Source organism: Notolepis coatsorum, assembly GCF_963971535.1.
Source record: "Notolepis coatsorum genome assembly, chromosome: 17".
Classification (NCBI taxonomy): Eukaryota; Metazoa; Chordata; class Actinopteri; order Aulopiformes; family Paralepididae; genus Notolepis; species Notolepis coatsorum.
In genome coordinates, this window is record NC_140181.1 from 106,414,052 (window position 1) to 106,435,497 (window position 21,446).

Below are 21,446 nucleotides of genomic sequence, written 5' to 3' on the forward strand. Positions count from 1 at the left end.
TATCTATGACTAATTCTATCTATTTTTAGGGGCAAATGCGAGTGAAATAGTCGCGCTGTGGTTACATGACGTCATTGGTATTTTAGAGCTGCACTACCGGTTTAGACGGTATAGTCAAAATCCATACCGTAGAGCAAATTCATACCGTTTATACCGTATACCGTTTATACCGTCCACCCCTATCAGGAGCTATCTGTGGCTACTGCTGGCCGGCTATATAACGTTGATACAGCGCCTAGGTGAACTATTTAGTTCAGTGGGACATTTCGTTTTGAACAGTGAGCTGGCGTCAGCTAACATGAGCTAGCTGAGGTATTATACACGTCTCTACTAGACTTGCTGGAGCGTTTGTTGATGTCAGGAGCTATCGGTAGCTGGCCGGCTAGATACAGCCGTGCCTCATCATGTATTGGACTGGAAGTGAATGGTTGACTGGGTCATTTTGTAACGGTAGCTAACGTTAGCTAAGGGAGACGCCGTCCTCCCGTCCCACTAGACTAGACCCGTGTTTACATGCGTGCGGGATGGGCTGGAGGGAGGAGCAGACGCCGCACAGCTCGAGATGCTTCCAGCTCTCGGTGTCTGAGACGGAACTCAGCGAGACGAGCGAGTGAGATCGGTTTTGACGATCGGCGAAAATAAAGCATTATCACCGATCACCGATCGCATATTTATACTGATTATCGGCCGATAGCGATCGGTGGCCGATCGATCGAGGCATCCCTAGTGACGAGCTGTGTCTTTGCCCATTTCCACGTCAAACAGCCTGCAAACTACCTGGCGTTCTATCGCCATGCTCTAAGACAAACTCTAACCTTAACCAACTTCGAAAGAGTGCCTAAGCTTAACCGTCGAAAGAACTTGCCGTCACACTCTAAGACAAACTCTAACCTTAACCAACTTCGAAGAGTGCCTAAGCTTAACCAGTGTAGAAACAAGCGTCGGCCAATCAGAGAGCGTCTCCGAGAAATGCGGCTAGGTTTCGTAATCACGTGGGAGGTCACGGTGCCTTCACCACTTCCTGTCTTTTGCTGTGCAGGCGCCCAGACCTGACCTGTAGGTGTCGCTGTCCACAACGCCAGATTACCACCCACGACTTCCCTCCCGCTAACTCAGCCAAACGAGTTAGTATGACTGCTGGCCCAAGCCGGAGGCAATGCTGACACCCGGATTCGAGACCGGAGTCTCTCGCATTGGTGACGAGCGCAATCTCCGCTGCGCCACCCAGCCGCCGCTTAAATATTTTGTTATCTAAGTAAATTTTTTCAATATATAAGTCTGACAATAAAACGAGCAGTTAGTAAAGTATGAATTAGTAAAGTTACTGTTGTGGAAAATGTGTATACGGGGGTGGAGGTAGGAAAGGGGTTAGTCTTGACTAGTTTAATATAGGTCAACTAGCAGGGCTCAAAGACACTAGGGCGACAGTCTGGCTGATGTTCTTAAAACAACCTCAAGATAGGCAGATGGACATTTCAGTACATCATATCGTGTGCTCTAATCTTGTGTCTTTTCTCTCTTTCATACATACACAGCACACACACACAGACACACAGACACACACATACACAGCACACACACACAGACACAGCACACACACACAGACACACAGACACACACATACACAGCACACACACACAGACACAGCACACACACACAGACACACAGACACACACAGTCACACAGACACACACACACACACACACAGACACACACAGTCGCACAGACATACACACCGACACACACACACATTCCCTGTGTCACAATACACACATACAATACACACACGTCTGTACACAGACGCACACAGACACACACACACAATACACACATACAATACACACACGTCTGTACACAGACGCACACACACACAGACACACACACACATACACACACACACACACAAACACACACACACACACACACATCTCACTAAATCTTTATCTCTCTTCGATGTTCTTAATGTTTTACATCATATCGTGTGTGTACATCATATCTTGTTTATCTCTCTTCGATGTTCTTAATGTTTTTATCTAAATCTATGTTCTTCTTAATGTCTTTATCTCTCTTCGATGTTCTTAATGTTTTTATCTCTCTCCGATGTTAAATCTACGTGTCATCTTAATGTACGTCATGTCATATCTGACATGATATGACACGTCATCATATCTGTCATGTGGGGGCAGGACTGAGAGGGGATTTAGGGGACAAGCAGAGGGATTGAGAGTTAGAGTGTTTTCCTTCAACTGTGGTGACCGTCTACTGAGCCATAGCTTTTGCTGTTAAAACTTCTTTTCCTAAATAAATTACCTACTTGTTAAAATTGGAAATATCGTCTCCTGCTGTGTTAAACAACCTTCAGCCACGTCCGGATAGGCTGCTGGTGAAGGGCACGAAGTTCAGTTGGGCTCAGTGTGACAGGGACGCAGAGGCATGGGAGGGGCCCCATAATAGTCGCCCTTGGTGCGAGGCAGAGTGTTTGGGGTTTCTCGGCTCTAGTCGTTTTAAGGCGGCAGGAAACGTCACGGATTTCAAGGATGTCACTATGCGGGAACGTTGTAGGAAATTGGATGTACGTGTGCAGGGGGTAGCGACGGGGTTGCCAATACCCAGAGGTGTCAAACTATGGCTGACCAAGGATTTCGAGTGCTTGCAAAAGGAGGGGACCCGGGACGTAGGGGAGGTGGCAGAGGGGCGGTGCACTACTATTTGGAGCATCACGACTAACTGCACGAAAGAAGGAAAGTGTGGACACGGGGTCGTGTTAAAGGGAGTGGATACCAACCCACGGCCTGTAGCTTGCCCTTTTCATGTCCAGGATATGGCACTGGCGGACCAATACTGGCTCTGCGGCGGTAGGAGGTTGAGGAATACACTTCCTTTAGATTGGTCAGGTAGATGTGCCCGGGTTCAGGCGATCATGCCAATGGTGGTCCTACCATTATCAGTGACGGAAGGACCTTCTGAGTCTCCTATCTCTCGAACGAAGCATAGCTACAAGGCAGACCCAAGGGTGTATCTGGACAGCATAGGACAGCCAAGGGGCATTCCAGCCGAGTTCATGGCTAAGAATGAGATTGCGGCAGGGTTTGAGTCTATTCTGCCATGGATATCGGTCAATAAGAACACCGGGTGGATCAACTATTTGTTTTACAATCAGCAGCGGTATCTCAACTACACCGAGGAGGCGTTGGATGCAATGGGGGACCAGATGCACGCGACCAGTACGGTGGCGTGGCAGAATAGACAGGCTCTGAACTGGTTAATGGCGGAGAAGGGTGGAGTCTGTTCCATGTTTGGACAGTACTGCTGCACATTCATTCCGACGAATGTGGGGCCAGGGGGAAAGTTCTCCGAGGCCATGGCTAAGCTGAAGGATTTGAGGGAGGAGTTGAGGGGGAATTCTGGCCGGAATGAAGAATGGTGGGGGAGTGGGGTGTTGGAAAGATTGGGACAGTGGGGAAGCATAGTGATGCAGACGGGGATATCCATTGGGGTGGCAGGGTTGATATTGGTTCTCCTTTTCTGTTGTGGTATGCCTCTCTTGGGTAGGCTGGTAACTTCACACGTAACGAGCCAAATGCTGATGGTGGGACAGAAAGAGATTGAGCCACAAATCGGGCCATGTCCTCAGCTTTATGCTGCCTTAGAGGGAGACGAGGGGATAGGATTAGGGGTATGGTGAGGTAGGGACATTTTCTTTTTGTTGGTTCTTTCCTTTAAGAGTGACGGGGGATGGTCTGAGTGCAGTTTTGTTGGTTTATTCCTTTAACTAGGAATTTTAGTCTGATTTTCTAATGATCCTTCGGCATAGAGATTGCAACCATTGAAAATCATTGCATTATTTTTTATTTCTTTATAATTTTTTGTTTATTTTACTCGTGGTCCTGGTCAAACCGGAATGGGAAGGGGCATCGGCAGAGTGTCGGTTCTGAGCCTGAGGAAGCATTGAGAAGAAGTGGTCTGGGGATCGGTTCTGGGGACTGGAGGGACAAAGGGGGGGGGCTAACGCAGTGGGCAAGATGGGCACCTCCCGTCGAAGATGGGGGGACACGTGGTGAGGTCGGGACCAGCGCCTCCCGTCCAGGCATGGGGACATGCTTCTACGGGGACTGGAGGTGTGGCGTGGTGGTTGCGGTATTGGCAAAATGTGACTTTTTGGCAATACGGTGAGGAGACTATGGCGTGGGCATGGAAGGGGGGCTGAGCGATGGACACTAGGACTCAATGTTATGGAAGAGACAATGTCATTTTTTTTTGGGAGGGATGTTCTATGTTTAGTTCTGACGGTCAACTTCTCCTTTCCCTGATGAGAGTCGCGGTTTCCGGCCGGAACTGTGGCTCATTTGGTAAGCGGGGGAGGTTGGGGGGATTTGTCTGTCAGGTTAGGATTATAAATTGGGGTATTTTGTTGATGTTTTATTATTACTCTTGTTTGGAACGGTTTTGTGTTTTGGTAAGAACGGTAGTCAGCCTTTGTTGGTCCGTTAGGGGTCCAGTGAATGAAGTAAGGTTTCTGGTTTAGATTAGGCATTTAAACTTTTATTATATAATTATGGTTTCTCGTTTAGTTAGACGTTCACATTTTCTTGGTTATATGATTTGGGTGGGACTAGGGATAGCCCCAAATGGGGGAATGTTGTGGAAAATGTGTATACGGGGGTGGAGGTAGGAAAGGGGTTAGTCTTGACTAGTTTAATATAGGTCAACTAGCAGGGCTCAAAGACACTAGGGCGACAGTCTGGCTGATGTTCTTAAAACAACCTCAAGATAGGCAGATGGACATTTCAGTACATCATATCGTGTGCTCTAATCTTGTGTCTTTTCTCTCTTTCATACATACACAGCACACACACACAGACACACAGACACACACATACACAGCACACACACACAGACACAGCACACACACACAGACACACACATACACAGCACACACACACAGACACAGCACACACACACACAGACACACAGACACACACAGTCACACAGACACACACACACACACACACAGACACACACAGTCGCACAGACATACACACCGACACACACACACACACACACATTCCCTGTGTCACAATACACACATACAATACACACACGTCTGTACACAGACGCACACACACACAGACACACACACACAATACACACATACAATACACACACGTCTGTACACAGACGCACACACACACAGACACACACACACATACACACACACACACACACAAACACACACACACACACACACATCTCACTAAATCTTTATCTCTCTTCGATGTTCTTAATGTTTTACATCATATCGTGTGTGTACATCATATCTTGTTTATCTCTCTTCGATGTTCTTAATGTTTTTATCTAAATCTATGTTCTTCTTAATGTCTTTATCTCTCTTCGATGTTCTTAATGTTTTTATCTCTCTCCGATGTTAAATCTACGTGTCATCTTAATGTACGTCATGTCATATCTGACATGATATGACACGTCATCATATCTGTCATGTGGGGGCAGGACTGAGAGGGGATTTAGGGGACAAGCAGAGGGATTGAGAGTTAGTGTTTTCCTTCAACTGTGGTGACCGTCTACTGAGCCATAGCTTTTGCTGTTAAAAATTCTTTTCCTAAATAAATTACCTACTTGTTAAAATTGGAAATATCGTCTCCTGCTGTGTTAAACAACCTTCAGCCACAACATTACTAAAGTATGATCTGATGATGATTGAAAAGGGGTGGGATTAAATAAGTTGTGTGCTTCTTCCCACTCCTTGTCAAATAATATAAATGACGAAAAAAAAAAAAAATGATATACATTTATTATTTGAACGGCTTAAGGCTATATCTGTACTTGATGTTTGTTTGTTTGTTATTGTTGCATATTTGAAATAAACTTCAATCAAATCAAGACCAAATGATTTCTACACCTTGCTTGGTGTGTCCAGGTCCTCCACCAGACCAGAGGTGGCCAGCGTCCAGGCAGTGGACGCAGACGGCAGCAGAGGCTGCTCCCAGCGAGCGGTGCTCCAGGCCAGGTCCACCCAGCCCTCCCGGCTGACCAGCATCATCCTGGTGGAGGACGTCGGTGAGCAGAGAGAGAGGCCACCTGAACCGCTCCCTCGGAGCTAATTTTGAACCCTTTCACCGCCGCACTACCAAACGGTTAACCCTTTCACTACCACACTACAGAAGGTTAACCCTTTCACTACCACACTACAGACAGTTAACACTTTGGTTGCCTTCAAAGTCCTATATGTATTGTTCATTGTGTAGCAACGTTAAACTTTTTCATTCACATATTCATAGTAAAGTATGGTCTAATGTATAAGTATGTTTTCATCTCTTTCTGCAGCTTTCTCCAGAACGTGATCTATAGCCCCAAATGCATTATATTGATGATGCAATACAGTTTTATGGCAATCAGCGCGATATAAAAAATTCCAACTAGACGTACTTCTAGAAGTTACTACACGTCATCTGATGTTGACCGGATGGGCTAGGGGGCGTTTATAATTCCGTGGGCAGCGTTATACCAATCATCTAATGTGGGTCAAATGTTGATAATAGCAGTTAGTATCGAAGACGGTAACGTTACACGCTAAAACTCACCCCAGTCTCCGCGCGCCGTTGGGCGATCATCGTAGAGTAGAAATCTTATCATTATGGGATGTAGATTTACCCGGTCCATCTCCAGCTTGTATAATGGTATATACGTCCAAATCATGTTGTTTATCGAGTTATTGGCAATCGATCACTGTGTATTGTGACGAGCTAGAATGCCGGGACCTATAGCGAGTGCCCGGAAGTAATACGGACGTCCAGCACAACCTCTATGCCACTTCCTGTTTAAGCGATTGCGCCGATCGGCCACCAGATGGCGCTCCTGAACCGCCAGAGAGCTCAGTGGGTCCTCCTGGTGGATCTCAGGCCAGCGGAGGGGACATATGAATCCGATCGCAGATTTTTGAAATATTGATATAAGGACGCTGTACAGCGTCCTCCGGCAACTTGAGCATGGCCGGCAATGACGTCTAAACACGTTTCCTGGCAGCCAAAGTGTTAACGGTCTGTAGTGTGGTAGTGAAAGGGTTAACCTTCTGTAGTGTGGCAGTGAACGGGTTAAAAGGCAGCTTAAAAACCTACTTCTACAGGCAGGCTTTTTAAAACACCCATAGCCGTTTTCTTTCTGTTTATGTCTTTTTAGTTTTTGTTGTTGTTTGTTGTTGTCTATTCTGTAGTTTTAGCTCATTTTAACACTTTGATCGCCATGGGTTAAATTCATAATTTACCATCCCTCGCCATCTCTATTTGTCTATGGAGAAGTTCCCCTTCTTTGCAGGGCTATAACTTTTTAAATTCTATTGCTAAATTGCCATTATCATGGCCCATTCAATGTCCTATATGTATTGTTCAGGGTGTAGCAACGTTAAACTTTTTCATTCACATATTCATACTAAAATATGGTCTAAAGTATAAGTATGTTTTTATCGTTTTCTGCAGCTTTCTTCAGAACGTGATTTATAGCCCTAAATGCATTATATTGATGATCAAATACAGTTTGGTAGGAATCTGTGCGAGATAAAACATTTCAACTGGATGTGCTTCTAGACGTTTCTACGTATCATCTGATGATGACCGGATGGGCGCGGGATCGTTTATAATTCCGTGGGCAGCGTTAGATGATTCATCCAGAGTGGGTCATATGTTCATCATAGCAGTTTATATCGAACACGTTAGAATATAACGCTGAATCTTACCGTGGCTTCCTCGCGCCGCTGGCAGATGAGCGTGGAACAGAATTTTTTCTATTATGGGATGTAGACATGCCCGATCCATTTCCAGGTTGTATAATAGTATATACGTCCAAATCATGTTGTTTTTTCGAGTTATTTGCACCGATCGATGTTCACTGTGTTAAGACGGAGTCTCTCTAACGATAGCGAGTGCCCGGACCACATATGGATGAGCACTACCGGTTCAAAGGTTAATTTCTGGTTGGCGATCTGCCGATCGGCCACCAGATGGCGCTCTTGAACCGCTAGAGAGTTCAGTGGAGCTTTGCAGTGTGTCTCAGGGCTCCGGAAAGGAAATATGATTTCGATGACAGATTTTTGAAATATTGACATCAAAGACGAGTTACGGCGTCTTCAGCAGAATGAGCATGGCTAGGAATGACGTGTAAACTCGTTCACGGCGATCATAGTGTTAATGTTTTTTCTTCTCTTCACATGTTTTATTTCTTGTATTTTCACTGATGTTTTAAAATGCTGTGAAGCACTCTGTGCTGAGAAGGGCGCTATAAAAATAAAGGTTTACTTACTTTACTACTTACTAAAGTAACCGGATGAGAGTTAACCCTTTCACTACCACACTACAGAAGGTTAACCCTTTCACTACCACACGACAGACGGTTAACTGTCGTGTGGTAGTGAAAGGGTTAACCTTCTGTAGTGTGGCAGTGAAAGGGTTAACCCTTTGTCGTGTGGCAGTGAAAGGGTTAAGGGGGACGAACACAAGTGTATTGCACAATTCCTTATTCCTCCACCAGCCAACCCTTGGCATCGTCCATCGCTGTGCGACAGCTGGTGTCTGCTGCTCCTTCAGCGAGGAGTGGCAGCTGCTGTGAGCAGCCGCCTGGTGATAATACAGGGTTTCATCAGACATGGGGGTTCCCCCCCAGAGGCCCCGCCAACGAGCGGCTTGTACAGTATATTACTTCAGATATGTCTCCTGGTCTTCAATGACCTCACGCGGCCTGTGTGTCCTCGTCTCCCCTCAGTGACGGGCCAGGTGCTGCGGTGCGACGCCATCGTGGACGTCATCAGTGAGATCCAGATCGTGTCCACCACCAGAGAGCTGCACCTGGAGGACTCCCCGCTGGAGCTGAAGATCCACGCCCTGGACTCTGAAGGTACGAGGGCCACACTGGGACCCCGGGGTTGTCGGGGTTTCTCACAGGTTTACGGGGTTTCAGAGAGTCGGAGGTTTTATTTGCCATGTTTGCCATGTTTGGACGAATCAATATACGATGAATTGAAAATGGGGGACCCTGATGTAAACAAGCCGAAAGTCTTTCTCTGGTCTGCATCCCCTTAACAATTGTATGTATTGAGCTGTACTGTACTGTACCCATTCTGCAATCTGTTAATACAGTTTTCAATCAATCAATCAATCAATCAATCAATCAATCAATCCACATTGGAATACAGGTACAGAGCAAACCCTGTGTCTACAACTAATCCAATACAGGAGCAGAGTAGAAACAGTACAGAAACACAGACGGTATAAAAGGACAAAATGCTAAGGTTACGATCAACATCCACTAAAGTGCATATCATAGTAAAGTGCATGATGCATAGAGGCACAATTTACAGTAAACGTGCATATAATCAAAGTGCGTGATGCACAGACACACAGAAACAGCACTTCCACAACCTGACTAATAACACAGGTTGTCAGGGTTCCTCACAGGTTGTCAGGGTTCCTCACAGGTTGTCAGGGTTCCTCACAGGTTGTCAGGGTTCCTCACAGGTTGTCAGGGTTCCTCACAGGTTGTCAGGGTTCCTCACAGGTCTGTCTGAAAGTAGAATATTTCCCTCTGTGTGGGCTGCCCCAGTAAAGGCTGCCTGCGTGTGAGAGAGGCTATGTGTACAGTGTTGGGGAGGAGGTAACTACATGTAGTTCAATGACTAGTGTCGCAGGCGGCTAGGTGGTGTAGTGGACAAGTCACTCGCCACCAGTGTGGAGACGCTAGGATTCGCGTGTTCGAATCCAGCTCTCCACATTGTTTTTCAGTTTGGCTGGTCGTCCGCAGTAATACACATTGGCCGTATTACGGGGAGGGAAAACTGAAGGGTGGGGATCGAACGTTGTGAACAAGCGACTCCTACAAGTCGGTTGGTGCGCCTGCGCAGTAAAATCAGGAAGTGTCGGGGGCAGCGTGAGCCTCCCACGCGTTACTCCTCGACACTGAGAGAACGAGCTGCGCAGGTGAAAAGATGCGACTGCTGTTACCTCAAGTACCGGAGGGGACTTGTGCTATGTATGACTTAGTCCACATTGCAGCCGGCTTGTGGGAGGCAAGAAACAGCGTTCGTGACAGGGGAGGGTTGAATTGGATGATACGAAATTGGGATGGGAGAAAATATGGAAAAAAAAATGGGAGAAAAAGTGGATCAAAAAAAAAAATGACTAGTGTCGCTACATTTTGTAATAGTTGGGTGGCAGTTTTAACTACATTCAAATCTCAGCAGTTTGGTCAGTAGTTAACTACTTTGTTGTAATGTAATTACAAACTACATGTTGCCCTAAAAAAAAAGAATGCACCCCACGTTTTGACTCTTGTCAGTTGAGTTGTTGCTCCGTGTAACTATGACATTCCAGACTCCATGATGTAGTCGAACTACTTTTCCTTTTTTTTTTTTTTAGTTTGACAAACAAAACGTATCCGAGTTCAGTTTCGTTTAGTTTATTGTATAATGAGCGAGGCACATACAACAAAATTGTCTGTCAATCAGAGACGGTACAGGGCAATCAATAAAAAACTATATAAACCATCACAGTCATAAGACACTTAAAAATACCTAGTTAAAAATACAATGTGTACAAATATAAGAGACCTATATAGGACTGTAGACGGCGCAGCATTGATGGAGGTTGTCAGGTAAAGCGACGGTGCATGTGTTGGGTAAAGTGTTAAGAGTTCATCAGGGTTACAGACCTGGGGAAAAGCTGCTTTAAGAGTAGTTTAGTTTGACCTACTTTTACATTGTGAAGCAGCTGGTAGCGTGATAAACTACACCTTTAGAGTGGAAGTAGCTGTTAGCTTGATAAACTACACTTTTAGAGTGGAAGTAGCTGTTAGCTTGATAAACTACACCTTTAGAGTGGAAGTAGCTACTAGCTTGATAAACTACACTTTTAGAGTGGAAGTAGCTGCTAGCTTGATAAACTACACTTTTAGAGTGGAAGTAGCTGTTAGCTTGATAAACTACACTTTTAGAGTGGAAGTAGCTGGTAGCTTGATAAACTACACTTTTAGAGTGGAAGTAGCTACTAGCTTGATAAACTACACGTTTAGAGTGGAAGTAGCTACTAGCTTGATAAACTACACCTTTAGAGTGGAAGTAGCTACTAGCTTGATAAACTACACGTTTAGAGTGGAAGTAGCTACTAGCTTGATAAACTACACCTTTAGAGTGGAAGTAGCTGTTAGCTTGATAAACTACACCTTTAGAGTGGAAGTAGCTGCTAGCTTGATAAACTACACTTTTAGAGTGGAAGTAGCTACTAGCTTGATAAACTACACGTTTAGAGTGGAAGTAGCTACTAGCTTGATAAACTACACCTTTAGAGTGGAAGTAGCTGGTAGCTTGATAAACTACACCTTTAGAGTGGAAGTAGCTGGTAGCTTGATAAACTACACCTTTAGAGTGGAAGTAGCTGGTAGCTTGATAAACTACACTTTTAGAGTGGAAGTAGCTGCTAGCTTGATAAACTACACCTTTAGAGTGGAAGTAGCTACTAGCTTGATAAACTACACTTTTAGAGTGGAAGTAGCTACTAGCTTGATAAACTACACTTTTAGAGTGGAAGTAGCTGGTAGCTTGATAAACTACACCTTTAGAGTGGAAGTAGCTGTTAGCTTGATAAACTACACCTTTAGAGTGGAAGTAGCTGGTAGCTTGATAAACTACACCTTTAGAGTGGAAGTAGCTGGTAGCTTGATAAACTACACCTTTAGAGTGGAAGTAGCTGGTAGCTTGATAAACTACACCTTTAGAGTGGTTTCCCCAGCGCTGCTGGTGTATATCACAATATAATGGCGCTTGAATAATTAGTTTCTCACGCTAGGGAAGCTTCTGCCATCGATAACCGAATGGCTCATAGTCTTAAACACCCATCAGTCCACTCTCAGCGCCGTCCCGCTGCCTCCTGTAAGGCCTGTTCAGAGTGATGATGAAGCCATGGCTCCAGGCAGCCCCTCCTTGCCCTCACTCAGGCCACCGCCAAGTGCCTCTGTTTGTCCTGCCGCTCGCTCCGCCAGGTTCATTAGGGTTGACGAGGCGCATCATCATCCATAACCTGTTTCTTCGTGACGACGAGTTGCTCCTGGGCTTGTATTTTGGTGGTTTGTTTTGGCCCCAAGTGTTCATGTGGAATTTGTCATTGGATACCAAACGGAAGGTAAAAAAAAACTACTTTGAACGGTTGAACAGTAATCCAGAACTATTTTATTGCACTTTAAAAACAAATATTTTATATGTCTGCACTTTATATGTGCTCGTTTTATGTCTATTCTATTCTACTACTTATTGCACTGCACTATTGCAGCATTTACTCTGTCTATTATATCTTACTCTTTTTTATTATTGTCTATTTTTAAAACTGAATCAAACCATAAACTAGGTGGCCTGTTGGGATGTTGGATCCTAATGTGAAAAACTGTGATTTTATATGTCTGCACTTTATGTGCTAATTTTGTGCCTGTCTTTTTTCTGTTGTGAAGCACTTTGAGCTGCAGTTTCTGTATGAAAGGTACTATACAAATAAAGTTTATTATTATTATTATTATTATTATTATTATTATTATTATTATTATTATTATTATTATTATTATTATTATTATTATTATTATTATTATTATTATTATTGGGGTTGTTAGACTGCAAGAGGAAAGGGCCGCAGATCCCATAATGATAAGAGGCTCGTGGGGCTTTGTTTCACCTTCATCCAACTGCTAGAGGCCCGGGAAAGACTGAATGAAAGATTTTTATGTTCTAACAAGTATAAAAACTAAAATATATCTGTTCATTTGACATATACAAAAGATAATAAAAAAAGTGAAACAGATAAACAAATCATGGTTTACCCTGTTCGAAAAGGGAGTAGGAAGAAGTATACACTTCTTTTTAATTCCTACCCCTTTTTAACTATCACAAATTATAATTGAATCTATTGTTAATTATATGTATAAACGCTGTATACAATCCAATACATTTATATATGAATAAATATACCTATAAATATATATATACTAAATAAATACCACATGATATACATAATTTCTTCAATTTTTTATTTGCATCTTACACATACTACCAATCCCAATACTTCCCGATACCCATTTAAGAAAGAATTATATTTGTACATCTTTTTAAAACTGATTTATGTACTCTTGTTTTAGCTCTAACTCTAGATCAGTGGTGGGCAATTATTTTTCCCAGGGGGCCGAATGAGCAACTGAAAATATGTTGGAGGGCCGGACCAAAATTCCAAACTCAATTATGCATAATATACATTTTATTTCTATATAAAAAGCAGTAAATGGTAAATTAGGGGGGGGTTTGAGCTGGAGCATATGTGTGTAGGGTTTTAGAAAATAGGTATTAGGGGTATATTATATACTAACATTTATATAATTGTAACTTCGCTGGATATACACTGTATACGGTTAAAATTTTATTATTGACTATTTTTGTTTTATCCTGTTTCTGTACTTGCATATATTTTAACCACCTTTACTGAAAGTTTCATTATACATTGTGTGTTGAGTACTGACTTTTAATACGTTTTGTTTTGCAATAATAAAAAAAAAAAAAAAAAAAAAAAAAAAGCAGTAAATGGCATTGTTTTGACCCCTGGTAAGAGTGTATGTTATTATTTGGCAATTAAAAGGTGAGGTTAGCTTTCAAATAGAATTTATTTCCAAAATGATAAACAAAATGTGAAACATTAATAACAAAGGGCATTTTGAGTTTCATATACTATTGAAACAAGGATTTTCTTAGCTTTCTAAAGACATCACATCATCTTATAGCAAAAATAAACAAGACATGTCACTGAACTGTGTAAAGAAAAGTGTCCCAGTGTTGTAGCCTTTCTTTTTTACTTTACATGCCTATTAAACATTTAATGTTTTCAGAACTGTGCAAAAAAAGAAAAAAAATATCAAGTGTCCCATTTCACCTGTTATATTTCCACATTTTAGTGTTCTTCAGTTATTTTTTTTTCATTCAGTGTGAGAAATCCAGTCTCTGTTGAGCTTTAACAAGTCCATCAAAGTCAGGTTGCATGTCTGAGGTGGAGATGCGAAGCACAGCTGCCAGATGTTCATCAGTGAGAGAGGATCTGTACCTGGACTTGGTAAACGTCACTCATGACTGAGAATGTCTGTTCACATATGTAGGTGGATCCAAAGAGAACCAACATCTTCTGAGCATGTCTCCTCATGTTTGGAAAGTTCTCCTCCTTGAGAGCAGAGTAGAACTCTAGCAGTGATGCTGACTTAAAGTGCTCTTTCAGTAGTGAATCAGACTGCAGGTCAATGAGTTCAAGCTGAACAACTATCAACACTGCAGGTAAAGGGAACCAGCTGCATTTCATCCTCAACCTTTTTGAAATCTTGAAAACGCCTTGAAAATTCATCATGCAGTGCTCCCAACATGGATGAGTATCTGTGCCGGTGATCAGCTGATGGTTTGACTTCTTTCAGGGTTTTCATGTGTTCGAGATTGTTGCTGCCTAGTTGCCTTGAAATTAATTGCAACTTTGTCATGAAGGCTTTCACATGGCTATGCATTTCATGAGCAAAAATGCCCTTGCCCCGCAGTTGTGTGTTCAGTAGGGATGGGTACCGTTCACATTTGAATCGATACCGGTACCTTTTTTCTGTACTTTAGTCAACAAATCCAAACTTCAAATAACCACACTTTCGACTGTTTTCGGCTTGCCCCGACTGCTTTGTTGTTGAATCAAGTCAAATCCTAGGTAAGCGTATATTGTGCGTGTTAACGTTGACACGAAAAGAAAAAAAAAGTAAAAAAAAAAATATGCATTTTTTATTATTTTTTATTATCATGTAATTTTTCGCGGGCCGGTCAAAATCATCCCCGGCCCGCGGGCCGTACAATGCCCAGGTCTGCTCTAGACTGTTCCACAAGAACTGTAAGAAAACACAAAGAAGGGTGCTCCAGTAGCACACCATGTTACCGCGCTGCGTCGCGGAACTCCGTGCTGCGTCACGGATCTGGTTGACTCCGAGTTCGATTCCCGGACTCGCCGTCATTTGCCGAATGTCTCCCCCTGCTCTCTCTCCCGTTTCACCCTACAACTGTCGGTCATGCTTGACCAGGAAAGCGATAAACGCTAAAAAATAAAGTTTTAAAAAAAGAAAACACAAAGACAGGAAACAATAGGAAAAACAAGTAAAAAATACATGCAGGTCATCCAAGCAGACAGACATAAATACACCCGTCACACTACAACACAAAACTAGCTCATGGATTGTCTATGGAGAAAAGGTGAGTTTTGAGCGTGGCCTGAAAAGTCTGTATAGTGTTTGCCGATTCGATGGTTAGTGGGAGCTTGTTCCAGAGTTTCCTAAGAAAGCTTAGTTTCTCTTCGTCACCAGTTTTGGTTGTTGGATCCGAGGGATCTGGAGGTGGATGAGTGGACCAGGAGTTCCTCGACGTAAGCTGGGGGGCGAAACCGTTTAAGGCTTTGTAGGCGAACATGAGCATTTTGAAATTCACTCTCTGCCTCACAGGGAGCCAGTGTCGGGATGTAAGGACTGGGGAGATGTGGTCCCTCATTTCTGTTGCCCGACATGAGCCTGGCGGCTGCGTTCTGGACGAGTTGAAGGCGGTTGATGTTTGAGACCGTAGCAGAGCACTAGTCGTTGAAAGATCTATAGAAATGTGTTTTTCTCTGCATGGTCTTCCAAATACCAAATATCAATGTGTTCTAGAATAGAAATACTTTAATCATCCAGAGGGAATTTTTTGCACTACAAATCGCTCACTGTAAACGGTAAACATTTAGGTAGACAAAACCAAAGCCAAAATAAGCCTAAGAATAAAATACGGTCCGGATATACATTTCCTATGTTACATTCTAATATAAAATATACAGTAAAAATATACAGAACTATACAGTAAGTGTAAAATTGTACTATGTTCGGTTTAAAAGTAAAAGTCCAGGAAGATAGTACTGTGCTCAGTGATGCAGTGAGGCACAGTGATGCGTTGTAAAGTCTGATGGCTGTCCGAATGAAGGACTTCCTGTGCCGTTCAGTGCTGCATCTCGGGAGTCTTAGTCTAGCACTGAATGTGCTCCTTCTGTCAGCAATTCTGTTTTGGTATTGATTTAGCCTTTTTCTGCCAACCGACCCGTCTCAAACTCCCAGGTTTGTCCGAGGGAGGATCAAGAGAGGGCAGGGTTCGAGATGGGTCCACTCACACTGTCGGCTCCTCTCTTTCTTCTCAATGTCTCAGGCAACACCTTCAGCACCCTGGCAGACCTGGTGTTCGACTGGACCATCGTGAAGGACGAGGAGGCAGACGGGTTCTCCGACGCTCACAACACGCTGCGGTGAATTCCCCCTTCATTCACACTAAGGCTGAGACCTCTTATCGATTTATCCATAACTGCGTGAAATCGATATCGATAGATTTTTTGTGTGCATGCGTAAAAAAAAATTAAATACTATTTTCTTCTTAAAAAAAATAAAATATATATACCGTAATTCCTCTAATAGTAACCCCGGCTTGTATTTGTTTCAACTGTAGCGGGTACCAGGCTTGTATTAGGAGGAGGCCTGTATAAGAGGGAGGCCTATATTTCAAATTTTCAAACGGATCATAATGAATAAATCAACATTTTGTGTCAGTTTGAACCCAGTAAAATGTACTGGGTTCATTTATTGAAACCAAGTACTGTATGAAATAGTAAACAGTGCAATTACAGGTGGTCACTGGTCATTTCAACGTTTTCAAAGTGAAATCAAGTAACTAGCTCAGTATGCAGCTCAGTATATTAGTAACCCGGCTTGTATTAGGAGGCCGGCTTATAATTGCTTAGCTCAAGAGCGCACCCGGCCATTAATAGAGACCCGGCTTGTATTTGAGACCCGGTTACTATTAGAGGAATTATTACGTTAGTTTGTGTGTCACGTGCACTCACTGTAGTGTTTGCGATGCTGTAGTTGGCCCACGACAGCGAGTGGTGCTGAGCGCACAGTAGCGACCAGGAAGATGGCGCCTGAAGTGTGGCAACATTTCGAGAAGTTGGAGGGCAATAAATGTGTTGTTTGCAACGTAGCGAAACTACCGTTTTCAGGTAACACTACCAATTTATGCGATCATTTTAAAATATGGCATTCTTCGTTGGTCTCCGCCTCCTCCACAAGTGAGGTGCAGCAAGAAGTCCCACGTTATTTAGCGAATTTTTTTATAAATAATAATAATAATAATAATAATTATTATTATTATTATTATTATTATTATTATTATTATTATTATTATTATTATTATTATTATTATTATTATTATTATTTTATTATAATAATAAAAATATATATATTTAATCGATTTTTTTCCCGATTGATCGATTCTTCCAAATGGCATATCATCTCAGGCAGCCTTAATTCACACATGCCGGATCAGCCGCTCAGCGAGCCTGATGGCTCACACATTAGTAGACGTTTAACAGCGTAATCAAAGCCCAGAAGCCCATGTGTTAATAATGAGGATGATTTAAAAAGGAATTATAATAATGATGGAGTGTTTTAATCAAAAGTAGTGGGGTGTTTTACTTTCACGTTCTGTTTCGTTTACCTTCAGAGACGTGATTAATCGCTCTGCAGGCGGAGAGGACGGAGAGGACCGTGCTGCTAAGTTAAAAGGTCTAATGCTTTTTACAATCTGTTCTTTCTCCCCTCAGGGTTCTCAAATTCTCAGAGTCCACGTACACACCCCCTGGGTACATCTCTGAGATGGAGCGCGTTGGGAAACAGGGAGATATCATCTTGGCGTCGGGCCTGAAAACGGGCCATGCCAAGCTAAAGGCCAAAATACAAGAGTCTCTTTATCAGGTAGGCTGTTGAATGTGTGCATTTGTTAGATCCCTTTCTTGATTGTGTGTGCCGGTGTAACAGGTGAACATTTTTCACTATGTGGTCGGGAATCTTAACCCCTTATCTGTGATGTCACAGCAGTAGTGGTGGTCTAGCAGTCTATTCCATCTGCTCATCTGTGATGTCACAGCATTCAGTCTAGCCATCTAGGCCCTCTGGTCGGAGCAGCGGTGACCTGCTTGTCATGATGTCACGGTGCTCAGATTTAGTCTTGTGTTCTGACAGGGACTTTTTTATTAGATGACAGAGAATGATTAGCCACAGTATGTGAGCTATTATTATAATAAAGAAGCAATGAAAAGTCCCCACTGGGGCCAGGGCCACCCACCATACTTATGTTGTCACTCACCGTACTGTAAAGCTCTCTAGATCCTTAGATCCTAGGTCCTCCAAAGGTTATAATTATATGTAAATATAGCCTATATATGTACAAATCTAATCTGCAGTTATGAGATACAGCACCAAATATTATGCATGCGATTCACGAATAACCAAAAGCTAAATGCGTTTCAGTTTCTTGAGTTGACTCATAATCGCTCATACCTTAGCCAGTTTAGTCCAGTATCTTTTGCTGGGAAGTGCTTGTGTTGTAATGCTGTAACCATGGCATTACCAAACAGCATATGATGTTACATAATGTAAACAAAAGACTAATTTGCCGTGGCAAGATTCTGTATGTATCAAATAATGTCTATGTCTACAAATAACCAAAAGCTAAATGCTTATTCAAGTTCCTTCAGGTCGATTCCTATTCATTCCTGCCATGATGCTACAACCACTCACTTGTTGTTGTCGTGATGTGCTGTAACCATGGTGACCCCGTGTGACAGGATGTGGGGGCCGCTGAGGTGAGACTGCTGATTCTAGAGAACATCCTGCTCAGCCCGGCGTACGACGTGTATCTGCTGGCAGGGACCGCCATCCCGTACAAGGTCCAGAAGATCAGACAGGGCAAGCTCACAGGTCTGTCAACAGGGTTCACACAAGGTCCTTGGAGTGCTTCAAGTGCTTGATTTTTTACATAAAAAAAAGTCGAGGCCTGGAATTCCTTGAAAACAGCAAATCTTTTTACAAAGTGCTTAAAAAGTCCTTGAAATTCAAATCAACCATTCGCATTGAAAGTTGTGTTCATCCATGATAAAATTGTTCTGAATCAAGAAATTACTTATTTTTTTATATAAAGTGTAACTAATTGGTTTTAACCCATACATATTGGATTTTTCTATAAAAAACAACCTTTAAAAGTTAATTGTTTCCTTTTAAGCCTTTTCTCGCCAATGACGTGTTACCACGTCATTCCTCGCCATGCGTAATCTGCCAATGACGTTTACAGCGTCTTTGAGATCAATATTTCAAATTTCTTTCATGGTATTCATATTTCACCCACGGATCCTTGACTGGTGCTGTAGATCTCCGCTCAACTCTCCAACGCTTCAATACCGCCACCTGGTGGCCGATCGGCGAGTTGCAACCGGATGTCGATAATTGTGACGCCGGTGTGTCTCCCTATTCGGTCCGGCCACTCGCTATCGCTCGCGGGACTCCATCTTGACACACTGGATAGCGATCCGTTGCCATAACTCAATAAACAACATTATTTGGACGTGTATATAGTATTATTATACAACCTGGAAATGGATCGCATAGATCAACATCCCATAATAGCAATCTTTTTGCTCCACGCTCATCACCCAACGCTACGAGGAGACTGGGGTGAGTTTCAGCCTGTTTTGTTTACCATGCTCTGATCTATATATCACCCATACTACATGAATGATTTAACGTCGGCCACGGACTTATAAACGACCCCCTCCGGTCAACCGCGCATGATGAGTCATAACGTCTGGGATCATGTACAATTGACATTTTTTATCTGGCGTCAATCGGTATCTAACTGCATTTGATGATCTAATATATGCATTTATGGCTATAACTCACGTTTTATGAAATACTGCAGAAAACGATAAAAACATATTTATAATCTAGACCGTATTTTTGTATGAATGTGTGAATGAAAAAGTAAAACGTTCCTACATCCTGAACGATAGCTAATCGATGTTGAATGGGCCATAGTAATGTCAATTTAGCAATACAATTTAAAAAGTTATAGCCCTGCAAAGTAGGTGAACATCTCCATAGACTTACAATAGAGCTGGCAGACTGGCTACAAGGATGGATATAAGCGTGGCAGAGAAAGGGTTAAATGCCCGTTTAAAATAAAAAAAAATAGTGCTTGGAAAAGTACTTGAAAGTCCTTGAATTTCATTTTGCACCGTCTGGGAACCCTGTACTACCGTCTAGTCGCTCACAATTACAAAGTGTGAATGGTAGCGTGTCGCTGATGATGTCACCAATCGAGGTAATGAGAGCATCATGCAGCTATTACCTTTCAAAGCCCTTTGTGTGGTACTGTCTAGTGGAGACGGGTCCCATCCAAGCTATTGGGTTTCCCAACATGACGTAATTCACGTATATCGGATAGGCCTGACTTCACCGATCCACCTACCCCATCCAGGTTCCATAGCAGGGCTCCAGATTGGGACCATTTTATTGAAATAGTGCCGTTAACCCTTTCACTGCCACACGACAGAAGGTTAACCCTTTACTATCACACAACCGACGGTCGCGTTCACTTCTCGTTCAGGAGGGAGAGGTCACGTGTGTGTGTGTTGAAATGCATAGCTGTGTGTGTGTGTGTGTGTGTGTGTGTGTGTGTGTCTGTCTCTATCCATCCTGTGTCTCACTCTATCCAGTATGTTTCTCTCTCTCCAGTGTGTTTGTGTGTGTCTCTCTCTCTCTCTCTCTCTTTCTCTCTCTCCAGTGTGTGTCTCTCTCTCCAGTGTGTGTGCGTGTCTCTCTTTCTCTCTAGTGTGTCTCTCTCCAGTGTGTGTGTCTCTCTCTCCAGTGTGTGTGTCTCTCTCTCTCTCTAGTGTGTGTGCGTGTGTGTCTCTCGCCATTAACACATTGGGGCGCCATGGGTTATATCCATCAATATAGCCAGTCTGCCACCGTTGAAAGCCTATCAGGAGATGTTTACCTTCTTTGCAGGGCTATAACTTTTTAAATTGTATTGCTATATTGACATTACTATGGCCCATTCAACATCGATTACGATTATCTATCGTTCAGGATGTGGGAACGTTATATTTTTTCATTCATACATTGTTGTGTTACTAGCGTCGAAAATATAAGTATGTTTTTAATCTTTTCTGCTGTAATTCCAAAAACAGTAGTTCTAGGCCCTGAAGTAGGGCTGGGCAATATGGCCTAAATATGATATCACGATATTTTCTGACCTTTCGGCGATACACGATACACATCACAATGTTTTTCCTTTTCCCCCCAAACAATTCATTGTGAGGCTTACCAAGACAGTATTTGAGTTTGCAAGCTAACATTAAAGACAAAAGACTCTTTAGCATTTAGCATTTTTATATTAGATTTAGATTATTGGATTCTTAGATTATATATTTAGCATTTTAGCCTTTAGCCTTAGTGTGTGTGTGTGTCTCTCTCTCTCTCTAGTGTGTGTGCGTGTGTTT

The 21,446-nt window shown here is 42.9% G+C and overlaps 2 protein-coding genes across 2 annotated transcripts in view; both read left to right on the forward strand.

The window, feature by feature from the left end:
- Positions 1–21,446, forward strand: part of nup210 (nucleoporin 210) — a gene marked incomplete at its 5' end in the record, with an annotated part of 214,458 nt that overhangs the window by 17,006 nt on the left and 176,006 nt on the right. The window lies entirely within an intron of this gene.
- LOC311243423 (nuclear pore membrane glycoprotein 210-like) lies at positions 970–20,368 on the forward strand (the record flags this gene model as incomplete). The annotated part of the gene is made up of 7 exons (XM_084332654.1): positions 970–992; positions 5,936–6,075; positions 8,770–8,901; positions 16,265–16,361; positions 17,712–17,862; positions 18,735–18,867; positions 20,322–20,368. The coding sequence occupies 7 exons, from the start codon at positions 970–972 to the stop codon at positions 20,366–20,368; spliced, it is 723 nt and encodes a 240-aa protein (XP_084188780.1).